Source organism: Pteropus alecto, unplaced genomic scaffold (genome assembly GCF_000325575.1).
Source record: "Pteropus alecto unplaced genomic scaffold, ASM32557v1 scaffold239, whole genome shotgun sequence".
NCBI classification, from domain to species: domain Eukaryota; kingdom Metazoa; phylum Chordata; class Mammalia; order Chiroptera; family Pteropodidae; genus Pteropus; species Pteropus alecto.
Window position 1 is genome coordinate 2,099,289 of NW_006494613.1, and position 14,105 is coordinate 2,113,393.

The 14,105-nt window shown below is 36.9% G+C and overlaps 3 protein-coding genes across 21 annotated transcripts in view; 1 reads left to right on the top strand and 2 right to left on the bottom strand.

Annotated features, from left to right (window-relative positions):
* Positions 1 to 14,105, top strand: part of MED12L (mediator complex subunit 12 like) — a 318,700-nt gene that overhangs the window by 216,001 nt on the left and 88,594 nt on the right. The gene's annotated exons all lie outside the window — the stretch shown is intronic.
* P2RY13 (purinergic receptor P2Y13) lies at positions 5,750 to 6,754 on the bottom strand. Its single transcript, XM_025042487.1, is given in 2 exon segments — positions 5,750 to 6,629; positions 6,631 to 6,754. Coding segments are annotated over 2 exon segments (993 nt in total). The 5' UTR covers positions 6,744 to 6,754.
* P2RY12 (purinergic receptor P2Y12) overlaps positions 13,851 to 14,105 on the bottom strand; it is a 1,011-nt gene continuing 756 nt past the window's right edge. The window contains 1 exon segment of the mRNA XM_025042486.1: positions 13,851 to 14,105. This exon segment is cut by the window's right edge and continues 36 nt beyond it. Within this exon segment, the coding sequence (XP_024898254.1) occupies positions 13,852 to 14,105 (254 nt within the window). The 3' untranslated portion in view covers position 13,851.

Sequence of the window (14,105 nt, forward strand, 5' to 3'; positions counted from 1 at the left end):
CTCACCACCACCCACCGCCATCCCAATCCCAGGCATCTCCCCTAATTCCTCCTCTTCTGTCTCTTCTGTCCGTGAGACTTGTGCAACATGGCCTCTCAGGTGCTCAGCTCATTCCTCACTCTCTGTCTTACAAAAAGATTTCTCTCAGCCCCTATAGCCCTGTCTTCAGAGCCTTGGATCCATATTTTGCCCCCAATGGCTAGATTCCTTGACCCAGCTCTCTCACTGATGTTTCAAATATGGCATAGCCCGAATCTGGTTTTTTGGCCTTCTTTCATGATCTAACACACCACTCAAGCTAATCATCTTCAGAGCAAGGAATCTCAATTGGAGGGCGTGGGAATTATGGACCCTACTGAGAATTCATTTTGCATATTAATCACATATGTTTTACAAATAATCCCCTATTCACCAGTGATCTTGGACTTAAAACCTTTCTGGAAATGTCTCTAAGATCCGTGTCAGATTTTCCCTCCCTTGGCTCTTGCCTGCATAGATGGAAGACCTCTTTAATTCATCTCCAGGCTTCAGGAGCTGTTCCTTCAATCCAGAATTATCATCTTGCTGGCAAATTAACTTTCTCGAAGTGCAGCATAGATAGAGCATGTAATTCTTCACTTCAGATACATTAAGTGGCTCACTGAGAAGTGCAGACACCCAGCAGAGCACCAAGATCCTGCATCCATTTTCAGGCTCCTCTTCTATATTTACATGATGCAGCCATCGGACAGTACCCACTCCTACCTGAGCCTTCCTTGGAAGTGCTCATTGCACAGCAGTTCCCTTTTGAATGCTGTTTTCTCCTGAACTGAACCTTAAAGGTTCCATACCCCATTTCTATCTTCTGCGAGCCCCTCCTAGTTTTGCCATTTGCAGTTAGCTGCCCTTTCCTCTGAGCTTCCAAGGTGAGGTATTTATGTCTCTCATACTGCTTACCACATTTGCGTTCCTTATGGTCTGTGTGCCTTACCAGTGTGTGGCTTCCAGGGAGACAAAGGGCCCTGCACTCAAGTGTACAATGAAGGAATGACTGACTAAATCAACGCATGTATCTGCTCTTTGGGATTTTACCCCTCTCGGGGATTCTCAGGTGTGAAGGAACCACCACAGTATTCGTAGAGTTCATGTCATGGTTGAGCCATCCATACCCCTGAGGTTTATGTTGAGACCTCTCCCTCCCTTTTCAGGAGTCACCTTCCTACTCCTGGGATCTGATGGCAGCCCTTGAGGAATTTGGCTTTTCCTGACTGTCAGAGAGGCAGTGTGGCAGAGCCATTGAGGTGTTGATCTTGAGGCCACCTGCCTGGATTTCAGTCCCAGCTCTGCCTCTCCTTTGCTGGTGGGGTCATGTGTACTATGGGCAAGGTATCTTTCACTTTGTGCTTTGGTTCCCCCCTTCTCCCCTCCGTCAACAGGGAGCCTTATATTACCTGTCTCATTGGGTTTTGGTGAAAAAGAGAAAGGCAGTAATCCTTGTAAAGCACATAGCGCTGTGCCTGGCACATAGCAAGCATTCAGTAAATAAGTCTGAGCTGCCAGTGTGAGGTCCCGGGAGGTTCTCGTTAGCTTCTAGGTCAGGGCTAATGAGCTGGCCTCACCTGGGCTAGTTATGGCCTACACATGAATATTGTATTGTTTTTGTGGGGTCAGGGAATGTGGGGTGGCTATGGAAGTTTTGGAAATAACAGGAAATATAGCATAGGAGTCTGGAATTATGAATTCATGTGAGAACGTTAGAAGATCGGAGGTTATAAATACAGTGTTTAAGAATATGGATTCAGAAACCAGATTCTGAATTATAGTCCTACCCCTGCTATTTAAACTGTGTGACCCTATGCAAGTTGCTTAACCTCTGTTTCTCAGTTTTTATTTCTAAAATGGAAATAATGATAGCACTTCCTAGAATTCCCGGGATTATTAAGTGGGACAATTTATTTAAAGCTCTAAGTATACAGTAAGTAGTAAGTAATGTGGTCTGCTTTTGTTGTTACTGATGCAGGTTTTACTGTTGCTGTTGCTACTAGCCAGCTGCCCTGGGCACTAAATCTCTCCTGCGCCAACTGTTGGCACTGACTAGTAGATGCCCCCTTAGTGAGGTGTGAACTTTTAGTCCTTGCCATTGCCTGTCACTTTATATCTGCCCTACTCTCATAATAACAATTTTGTTTGTCTCCTGTTGCCAGACGCCACTCTTGGGCATCTTTGTCCAAGAAGGCTGTGTTGTGAATCACTCTTGATGGAAGCGTGAACCTCAAGGAACATTTTAGCACAGTGGTTTTTAAACCTGTGGTCTAGATCGATAGCATCAGTGTCCCCTGAAAACTTGTTCTGGGGCCTCACCCCAGACCTACTGAAACAGAAACTCTGGGGCTGGGCCTAGCAGTCTGTCTTTTAAGAACCGCACCCGCTGGTTCTGATACCCACTGAAGTTTGAGGACTACTGATTGGAACACATGTGTTCTATGTTCATTTTACATACATTTGGTTTTCTTGTAAAATTTAAAATGCTGAGATTTGCTTCTTGGCACTTCAAATGATTTGTGAATTTTAAACTTTTCTCAGTAGGTCTATTGTCTTCTAAACATGCATTTTCAGAGATATTAGATGCTGCTGGGAGTGGGTTCTCCCCCTTGGGAGCTTTTGTTCTGTTAAGATTCCTGTGAACTTTGATCTTTTAACTTGCTGGAGGAATACAGTTTAAGGGTGGGGTAGGGGGAGGATAATGGTCAGACAGTTGTAAAAAGGAGTCTAGAAAGTTATGGAAGGAATTGCTTTTAAATGGATGTGGAATATGTGAAGTAATCAGTTTAATAAGATTGAATTCTTTTACAGGTTCTGAAGTAATGACTTTATATCAGCCATCTGACTTTTGTGAGTTGGGAGTTGACATTACTTATCTGTTCTTCTTTTCTTCTTTACAGTAATTTTCCTTGGTTTCTCAGTAATTCTTCAGTATGGGACAAAATCTTCTCCAGCCCCAGAGATATTCAAAATACCTTATCTAGTAAAATTAATTACATTTAACTTTTGACAAAAGCTCTTACTTGTGTTCTGAGCTCACACAGTATATCGAAGCTTTTTAAAAAAAATTCTCTTCTGTGTGTCATTAATGGCTATGGTTTATATATAGCATCTCATTTTATAAGTATTCTAGAATTTAGTATTTGTGATCGCTAGTTTGGGAAGTTCTCAGATAGTCGCTTTGCATTTTGTGTGTGTGATTTTAAGATGGCTATAAGTTCTTATTAGATTATTTCTTTCTATAAACCAGGTACTCTGCTTTTGACTATAATATTAATATAGAATTAAATATTTGTATTTATAGAGGACAGGTTTGCTCTTGAAATTTTGTCTTGAAAGGTCTTTCTAAAAATTGCATACATTATCTAGATGCAGTTACTTATAATACAGTATTAGAGTCTGCTCATGATTGTGTACTCAGTAAAAATGTGGATTTAGTGACATCACTAACAGTTCTCGTGACTTAATTCTTTTATTTGAGAGAATGAAAATTGGACATCAAGAGTACTTTCTAAAAAGAGAGTTTTGGGGATCGTAATATGCTACAGTTACAAATTTTGCTTAACTAAAACCAGCAATACATAGCTAAAGCATTTTGTCAATAGCTTTAAAACTTAAATGTTGACAGACGTTAGCCCGCAAGCTATTACATGTACTGTTTGGTAATCCTGCTTCCTCATGAGCATTACTAGAAAACCCAAGAATGCCTCCACTTCCCAGGCCCCTGTGTACATGCTATAGGAAGGCAACTGAAAAGAGCTTGAGCTGTCAAAAAAATTTATATCTTTTGATGTAAAAACGTCAGTGAGAATTGACTTCCCTTTTTCTTTTTTAGTAGGTAAAGATAAAACCAGTTTGGTTTATTTATCAAATATTTATTGATCGCACAATGAGACACAATCTCTGGCCTCAGAAGTATACGTAGATTAAAAAGATAGGTACATGTGTGAGCAAGTATTATAAAGGAGTATGATAATTACAATAATTGAGGTATGACAGATGAAGAAGTGATTGGGCTTGAGATGGTGGTAGGAGGTTGGCTAGATGAGATTTCGTGGACTAAATGATGGCAACTTAGGGTTTCATGGATGGATAAGAGTTTTCTTGGTGAGTCGGAGAGAAATTTACAGGGCATGGTACAGGGCATGCAATGTTCTGACAGTTACCAATTTATAGGAGAGTATAAAGTTTCAGGGATGGAAGAGTAGTTAGGAGATAAGGCCAGAAAGGTGAGTAAGTTCCAGGGCCTTCAGGGCCTTTAAGGCAGGAGTCCCTAAACCCTGGATCACAGACCTGTACCAGTCCCGTGGCCTGCCGGGCCACACGGCAGGAGGTGAGCAGTAGGCAAGTGAGCGAAGCTTCATCTGTATTTGCAGCTTCTCCCTGGTGCTAGTGCCTTGGCTCCACCTCAGATCATCGACATTGGATTCTCATAGGAGCACCAGTCTCTGGTGCCAAAAAGGTTGGGGACCGCTGCTATAAGGGCATGGAAAGAGGCCTGGGCTTCACATTATGATGATGATGTTGAAGCTAGAGGCACATTTACAGAGCACGACTACTCCTTTGTACATTTTCTCTAAAAGATGTAAGTCAGTGTCCACAATTCCAGATAACCATATTGTAGGGTTTTTTTTTTTTTTTTTTAACCAGAAAGGGATTCAGGGAAAAATATAGAGGTAAATAATTTGAAAAATTTGCCAGTATTGATGTTACTGAATGTGAATCAGCAGTTCCATCTATATATGTACCAAGAATAGCATAATATTGATATATTCTGTTTAAAACATTTGTAACAGGTAGTCTGTGGGAGATACCCAAAAAACATAACATGCTTTCTGTCTTCAAAGCATGTCGTCTGTCTTAAAGACTCCTAACCATTCGGGGGCGGGGTTGGGGGGGTGGCTGTAGTCAAGAATATAGCGCAACAGTGAAGAGTAATCTGCAACAAGTGTCCTAATAGCCACCCAAACCGTAGGAGAAGTAGTTATTTTCAACCAGAGGTATGAGGCAAAGAGGATAGAGATCATGGCCCAGGAAGGCTTTGTCGAGTAGGTGGCATGTTCAACCATTATTAGAGTATTTGTTGGAGAGGGAGAATTCCAAAGAAGGATATAGTATTCTTGGCCTTGAATTGTACACATTTGGGATGTAAGCAAAGTACTACAGTACAATAATTACAGTACTTAATAGTTGTGCTTGTGCCTCTTATGGTGTATTGGAATAATGTGGAAGAGGCACTTTGTAATTGTAAGGAGAAATTCCTTCATTTGGGTTATCAGAGAACTTTCTGACAGCATTCAGCTCCCCTGGCTCTTCATATCCAGTGTCCCTTTCAATCCTTAGCTTCAACTTTCACCAAAGGATTTTTTATCAGCAGGAGTGAGATACAAAAACAGTAGTGTTGTTTGAATTACATGTGTAAAAGAATGTGAGAAGGTGTTTTAGAGGAGAGGTTTTTAGGAATATACGCTTATCCATAATAAATCTCTAAAATTGAAGTAAATGAAAAGATGACCTCTAGTGGCCATTAACTTTCTGATGCAGACTTTTAATGATACTTCATTTTGTTTGTGAATAGCTCTATGTGGAATTAAAATTTCTGTACACTAGGATAACAAAATGTAAGAAAGCATTTGTTTCAGTCTTTTTTTATTGCTTAAATTTAATTTCCAAATAAATTCTTTTTTGAAGTCTAGTCCATAAGTAGAAGTTAACCATGATAAAGTCATTAATTTAAGGTTATATTGTCTGTCTGACTAGTATGATTCTCTTGGGGTGATGCTGTGGTCTTTCTCCCTCTTATGCATAATAGCCTTTTTGTGAATTTTTTGCATAAAAAAATGTATATTAAGGGATCCATACAAATGTTCATTGCTGCCAAAAAGAGAGTCGTTTCTTTAGCTATAAACAGTTGATTTTGCAGTCTGCATTCAGTCTTATTGCTTGTTTGACTGTGAGTATATGGAACTCTGGCAAAATGAAATGGAGCAAAACACACGAAGAAGACAGCCACGACGATAAATACTTTACTTTCCAGCTTTTTGTTGTTTTTGCTGTCCTTGCTTTTCGACTTTCTATAGGAATTGTATACTTTTTTTGCAATCACCACATAAAACAGGAGCATTAGGGCAAAAACAGTCCAGAAAATGAATTGGGATATATAATTCACCCCTTGATGCCATTTCAGCCCCAAAGGACCCTTTAAGGAAGCACACTTTTTCACAGATGATGGTGTTGCTTCCTTGTTGCTCAAGATTATATTTGGTAAAGAGATGAGGAACAGAAAGAGCCAGACAAGCATTGAAACCGTTTTTGCAAACGCAGGTTTTTGTACAAAAAATTTTCCAAAAGGTCTAATGATCTTGAGGAATCTGTCAAAGGCTATGAGGCCTAGCAGTATGATGCCCACATACATGGCTTCATAAAAGATGACAGCAGAGAAGCGACACACAAAGGCTCTGAGTTGCCAGGGTCCAAGGTGTGAATCAGAGAGAATTTTAAATGGAAGCATGAGTGTCATTATTAAGTCGGCCACTAAAGTGTTTTTGAGGTAGACAATGAAGGTGGAGGAACTGGAGATGTGTACAAACACCCACAGGGCCAAAGTGTACGCCGGTGAAGAAAATGAGAGTGTAGATGGCTGGGAACACCAGCTGTGCTATTCTTGTGTCTCTGGGGCACCGCTCGGACCCATTGAAGCCCTTCATCACGGAGGCGTTCATGGTTTCCAGTGTAAACTATTGCAAATAAACATATACACAAAGTAGAATGAAGCATTTCACGATTTTAAAATGCCGCTTTTAAAAAACAGACTTTAGCCTTCTAGCTTGTTAACACCTTATATCATCTTACATATTAGCATCATTACATTCAGTAGATTGGTTGAGAAGGCACACGTTTCTGTCTAGAATTTTTAAAGTACGTAATACATTTTGGTACTTGTAATAATACCATTACTTTTGCACTCTTGTGAAAACCAAATAACAGGTTCTACCCCATTCACAAGTGCTACTTTTACTGTGGCAATAAACAAAACCCCATTTGAGAGCTAATAATTCATGTCAGATTGCTGTGCATTATATAATTTTTTATGCTCATAGTCTGTGGTTTGTAGAATGTTAACCTTGAAGTATTTTCCCCCTCAAACATATTCTGTCTTTTATAAACAAGCCCATTTATAATAAAAATTAAAATTTACCTTTGTTTGGAAAGATACTCAGCTCAGTGTCTTCTGACTGAGGCAGACTTAGATCAGCTCATGAAGTACATGGGCAGCAAATGTCCTTCTGTTTTCTTATACTGTATTTCCTTCCTCATTTTCACATGTGTAATGTGATCTAGCAGAACCTCTTCATATTCAAACCTTCAGAGGATTTTTTAACTTATATATTTCAAATTTATGTGCAGACTTGCATAAATTAGTTTAGTTGTAGTTATTTATCTTTATGTATTCTCATTTAGTAACTTTCCTCCAGCTTCTTTACTTTTGAGTGTCTCATATATTGTAGTAATAGGAGTCAGAAAGATAGAGAAAATAGCCCCAAATTACAACCAAGTGGGAGAGTGACTAAAATCAGATAGAATCATCACCTTCTTCCTTGTAGACTGTTTTTCCAGAAATTTGTGTTCATTAGGATGACCCGTAATATCTACAGACACTTACCTGAGTCTTTTGGTCTTTTGGTCTCTAAGAAAATAACATATTTGCTGAGAGTTAAGAGCTAATAGACCCAGACTTTTGGGGTTAGAATCCCAGGTCAACCCATTATTGGGTACTAGGTCTTAGACAAATAATTGAGTAGCCCTGTGCCACAGTATCCTCATCTGTGTAATGGGTTTAATAATAATATATATTTCATAGCCTTGCTGAGAGGATGAAATGAGTGCCTAAAATAGTGCTGGCAATATATGAAACACTAAAAAATGTTAACAACTTACTGCTACAGTGAGTGAATTACAGAAGTAAATGGAGATATACCACCTCACTTATTAGAAAATCATTTTTAGAAATCTCTTCTGCATTTGATGCTGTATGCAAAGCGCCAAAGACTTCAGGAATTTCATCAATTAGTCTTGGGCCAAGGTCTACAGAATTTTATTTTAAATTCTCTTCAAGTTTGAAAGGGTATAATTGCTGCTTTTGTGTACAGAAAATCTATGACAGAAATGTTTTCTTGCCAGATAGGTAAAGGGAAAGAAGGAATTTAGAGATTTTATGAGGGAATGTAGAGTTCTCCACGGTGAGTTTCACTTCATATTTTTTGCCACAGGTTTTTACCACAGAGTAGGAGTAGACTGTGGGGTTGGGTTGATCGAGAATTTTTTGATGGCTTGGGATTCTGCGAATAAAATTCCATAACCCACTGGATATTTTTAAGTTTGAGGCAAGAATATGCCTGATAATTTTGGTTTGAACCACCAGTGGTAACACAGTTTGAAAAATACGTGTTTAACTCAAATTGATTCTTGGAAATACAGATTATTGCATTTTATTAATGTAATGGAACATAATTTAATCATCTGTCTTTTTGTTTGCTTCCGTAGAGAGTAAAAACGAGCAAACTTTTTTTTATTTTTCAAGTAGAGGGATTTGACCTATATAATGTGTAAATTTCCTGACAACACCAAATATGTTATCTAGATGAAGGATTGGAATAGTTTCAGTTTAAACAAGGGAAATGCTGTACAAGATAATTTTATAATATGAAAACTGGAAATCACGTTTTGGTCAAGTTTCAAAATGCTGAATTGTGGGAAGCTTTCAAAACAGGAACTTGTATAGTACCCATTTCTATAGTTATGAAAGCGTGTTCTTTTAAATGTGGTAGGTTTCAAAATGTTTGACCATAGTAAATATTCAACAGATCACTCATCCCCATATGTCTATGTGCTTAATATGTATTAGCCAACTTTTCCTTTGTTCTCACCAGTTCCTATGCCCCCCAGGGGAGGTCTTTTGCCCTGTGCCCTCTGAAAGGCTGCCCAGCAGAGCAGATAGGAGCGCTGCCTACCTCAGGAGCCAGAGTGCAGGAGTTCAATTCCTTATTCCAACTGTTACTTTTCTTGAGCAAATTATTTATGCTTTCTATGAAACCACTGCCTCATCTTTACAATGAAAATAATAGTATCTGCTATATTGTGTTAAGGGGATAAAAAGCGTGATTATTCACCAAATGTGGAGAATTAAGGCCTGTCACATGACAGCTGTTAGTATATCTCTTTTTAAATGAAATTAAAAGAAAAGTGGAATACCAGGTACAACTGTGAGTATAGCTCATGAAAGACAGGAGGGAAGAATTCCCAGAAATTAGGAGCCTGCCAAATGGGAATAAACTAAACATTTAAAATCCTATCAGGTTCAAAGGGAATATAGTGATTTATAAAATCACACCAGCTGTGCTGTTCTAAGGGAAAGTATGATCTTATTTAATGCTTACAACAATCCTCAGAGATCAGTTCCATTTTACAGATGAGAAAATTGAAATGCGAAAGTTAAGCAATTCTCCCAAAGCTGTGCAGCCTAAGCCCACTGCAAACCCACATAATCTGGTTCCAGAGCCCATGCTTAGAACCTGCCTAACTTTCCTGACTGTTAAGAACCACAGATGGAGTGAACATGGAGTTGTTTACTAAATTTTAGAGTTTTTGAGCTGGATATGACCAACTGATAAATGAGAAGAAACAAACAACTGTAAAGTGAATGAACTCGTGAAACTTCTTGCTTCCACGTGTAAGGTTAAAAATACAAATGGTTCAAAGAAATATAATCAGGAGAGAATCAAAGAAGATATAATAGAAATTAGAAACTAGAAGCCTGCCAAATGGTAATAAAGTACTTTTTCCATTTGTAGTCTCCTTTGGAATTTTCCTTTGGATCAGACTTAACAGTCTAAAGATTCCTATTAATGTGCTAACTAGTAACTATAATCAATATCTGAAAAGATGAGGAAGTATTTGCTTTTGTTGTTTGGAATGAAAGTCAAAGTAGGAATTTCTGTTCTCATAGAAGAGCCTTTTACTTCCCTTCAATGTATAACATGGTACTTTCTTAGATTATATGAAATTTTAAAAAATTTCCACACTGGATTAACCGAAAGTGAAAGCCATAATAGCAAGCTAAAATAAGTTATGCAATTTAACATTAAATGTAATGGTCTGTGTCTGTAATTAAATTCAATATTGTAAAACCTCTGCGTGTACCTGGAATTGGGCAATGCATTTACAGTATTATCTAAAACATTTATATGAATATCCAATTTTATATTTTCATCGTAAAAGGAAAACAAGTTTAAAGAATTCAGATATAGACGTGTATATAGTAGAAAATGAAAGTTAATCCCCTCCCACATAGACATACCAGTATGTGTGAAAATACGCAAATTTACATTTATTGACTTACGGGATTTTTGTTTTATTTTACGTTAGTACATGATAACTTCCTTAATTTTTTGAAAAGGTTATACTATATAAAGTTAACCATAGTGTAGTTAAGCCATTAATGATAGGTATATTTTTCCAGTTTTTTAAAAAACAATACTGTAGAGCACGTATATGCCTGTACGTTTTTGTGCATTTGTTCCAACATATTTGTAGAAAGCGTTCTAGAAGTGTAATGCTGGATCAAAAGCTATGCATCAAAATGTTGAATGGTATTTTCAAATAGGTTTCCAGAAAGATCGTACCAGTTTGCAGTTTCACTGAGTGAGATTCCGCACTGTTATTAAAATCTTTTAAATCAATTCTAAACTTATAGGTGAAAAAAACCCATTATTTAAATATAAATTTATTTGCTTATTAGTGACATATATATATATATTTATATTTTTATCAATTTGTATTTCTCCTAGAAATTGATTTTTCAAGCCCCTTTCTCATTTTTTAAAAAGTCAAGTGTTTCTCTTATGAGTTTCCACGTTTCGTTCCCCCGGCATCATTCTAATTTCACTTTGGGCGTTACCAGCCAACAGCCATCACTTAGATCAGCTACTAGAATCTATAGTTGTTTTCAGTACAAAGCTACTGCAGTACATAAATGCATGAAGAGAGGTTTCTATTTCTGCATAGGGGTTTTCTCCTGCTTTTAAAGTTCTAGCCTAGGGGTTGTTAATCTTATCTAAAGAGCTGGTTAGTAAATATTTAGGTTTTGTGACCACGTAGTCTCCAACACAATTACTCAACCTTGGTGTTGTAGCAAAAAACCAGCCATTGGTAAAACCTGAATGAGTGTAGCTGTGTTGTAACAAAACCTTGTTAAGGACACTGAAACTTGAATTCCATATAACTTTAATGCAATATGAACTTTTACTCTTCTGATTCCCCCTACCAAACATTTGAAAATGTAAAAACAATTCTTAGATCACAGGCTGTACAGAAAACACATGATGGGCTAGATTTGTCTTGCAGGCTATAGATTGCCACACCTGCTTTGGACTGTTTCTATGGGCAACCACTGAAACTACCAATTACCAACATCCTTCGGACTTGTTAGCCACAAAGGCTTTGGACAATTCTACATTTTGTTTGTCTTGTTTCTGAACTTTTCAACTTTTGGACCACAGTCCACAAAATTTGGCTGTATTTTTTTTTTAAAGTTATTGTGAAATGTGGGGTATATTATGTATATTAAAATTCCCAAAGCTGGAGATAGTGACATGTTCTATGTATAATGAGTACCCCATAAATACTGATCTCTTAATCTGTCCTGAATGATGTTTGATATAGGAGTATGTACTGTCTAACGTCTTTGAATAAAGAATTCCCAACAAAGTGTGATTTAGAGTTTAATGTAAGTTTTTTCACATATATAAACATAGATAATCTCATACACAACAGTTTTTTTTACAAAAGAACCATCATAACATTAGTATTTCTGGTTTGCTTTTTGTCTCTTTTGTGAAAATTGTCATGTCAGTGATGACATCTCATCAGGTTTAATCCAAAATGAAAGATTATTTAGGAAAGTCTTTTTCCACTCTGCAGTCTCACAATGCCTCATGCGGTCCTGGCACTGTGATGTGGTCAGCTTTAATCCACTCTCTACCCTGGCTTGGATGGGTTGAGGATTGGACCTGCCCTTCATTTTTCTCATATGCAAAATAAGGTGGTCAGATATTTGAGCTTCATTTGCAACTCAAATATCCTAATATTCTTACACAACATGCACATTTATGCATATGACATTAGAGTGAACTGCATTAGTTTCCTGGCAGAAATGGCTACACTGTTGTTCCAATGATACCTAGAATACACATCTTTTTGGACACATGTCTCCATGTGCATCAGCACTGACATCCAGTGCTCGCTTGTAGCAGTGCCAGAGAAGGAAAATGTGGCTGCTTGAGAATTGATAACCATTTAGAGAGTTAATGAGTTCAATTTTGTACTGAAATTCAGCACAGCAAAACTTGTGGGGTATTTGGATAAATTAACTGTTGAAGTTCAGTGAATTTCCTTATGTTACAACTCAACCTTTTAATTTCTTCTTGCATTTAGATATCAGTATCGATGCCCTCTGTTTGTGAATCACTTCTGAGGATCATAAATTATTGAGATAAATGATGTAAAATTTCAGGTGTGTTAAATATGTCGTTTATATTTAAAAATAATATGGATAATATGGCTTGTGTGGAATCAGTTTACATTTTAAGTCTGACCTATTTTTTTCATTTACATATGAACTAATTGATGTGAGATGTCACCTTCAGAAGAGACTTTGTCTAGTATTGTGTCAAAAGCAGTGTTGGCAACTATTCTTTCTTAAGAGAGTTTGACTTGTGAGGTAGGAGTATATAGGAGGTGAGTATCTAATATCTTTAAACAAAGAAATTCCAACAAAGTGTGATTTAGAGTTTAATGTAAATTTTTTGTTATACACACTAAAAATAAACAGCTAGTTCTAAACATTTTAATCACTTTCTTGTTAATAATTATGCTGTGCAACTGCATAATCACATTTAACTTTGGTTTTCTTACTAAGGGAAATGTTCATTAACCCAAGTAGCAGGTAGTTTCTAGCAGCTGGTTACTAAAGGTAAGTGTCAATGATAGTTATTGTATTTACTAAAGTTGTCAGAATATTAGTAAAACTGGTTTCTCTAGTGTTAAGGAAATAGTCTATTTTTTTTTTTTTTGTATTAGAAAGCCATAAAAATCACTCTTCTTATTCTAATAACTTTATTTTCTATTTCTACTCTTTATTGGGAAAGCAGTTTTTAAACCTCTATCTTTTCAGTGAAAAAAATGTTTTAAATTCAGTTCAATCTGTTACTATTTCAATTAGTTTAAATTTTAGGTGTTTGTTAATAATTAAAAATTAGTAATTATTATTCTTTATGTGTCCCACCCACTTAAATTTTTACAATATCACAATAGGTCATCACTTGATTAGAGGACTAGGATGTATGTACATCTTAAGTATAATTTTGGGTCAGAAAATTTTATCAGATTTATCATCATTCTTTTGTTGCTCATAGAGTACTAGTTGATAGTCACATCGTGATTAATAATATATTTAAAGAATTACGGTAGATATTATGTGGTTACCCATCTTTCCAAAACTTTGCAATTCATGAATTCTGTGTAGCTTTGCATGTAGCATGGTGATTAGATGTAAGTTTGTTTTGCTACACAGCTACGTGTTACATTGTTTTTCTGCGTTTTAAGATAACTTTTAATACTTGGAAAGTAAAAGAGAATTATTTTTGTAGTCTTCTATTGTTTCAAGAGTCATTCTTACTAACTCAGCTACTTCTTAGTATTAATATTTTTACACAGTGCTTTCCTTTTAGGAAGTTACAAATACTAATAGATTGAAATATTACCTCAGTTTGTTTACATTGGAGTCTCTTCACTTGGGTCACCATCATTCTGTCCTTTTTTCCTATTTTCGTGGGGTGGAGATGCTGCAGAATTGGGGCACTTCAGCATACTCATCAAGGAATTTTTGAAGGACTTGCAAAGGAAAAAATAGATGAATGGATCCAGGCATGCGTTTAAGGACGTTAACCAGAGAGTGCTCTCTTTCACATAAAACAGAGTATTCTCAGCAGAGCAGTCAAAGACATCCCGGGTTTGGCTCAGGGTGT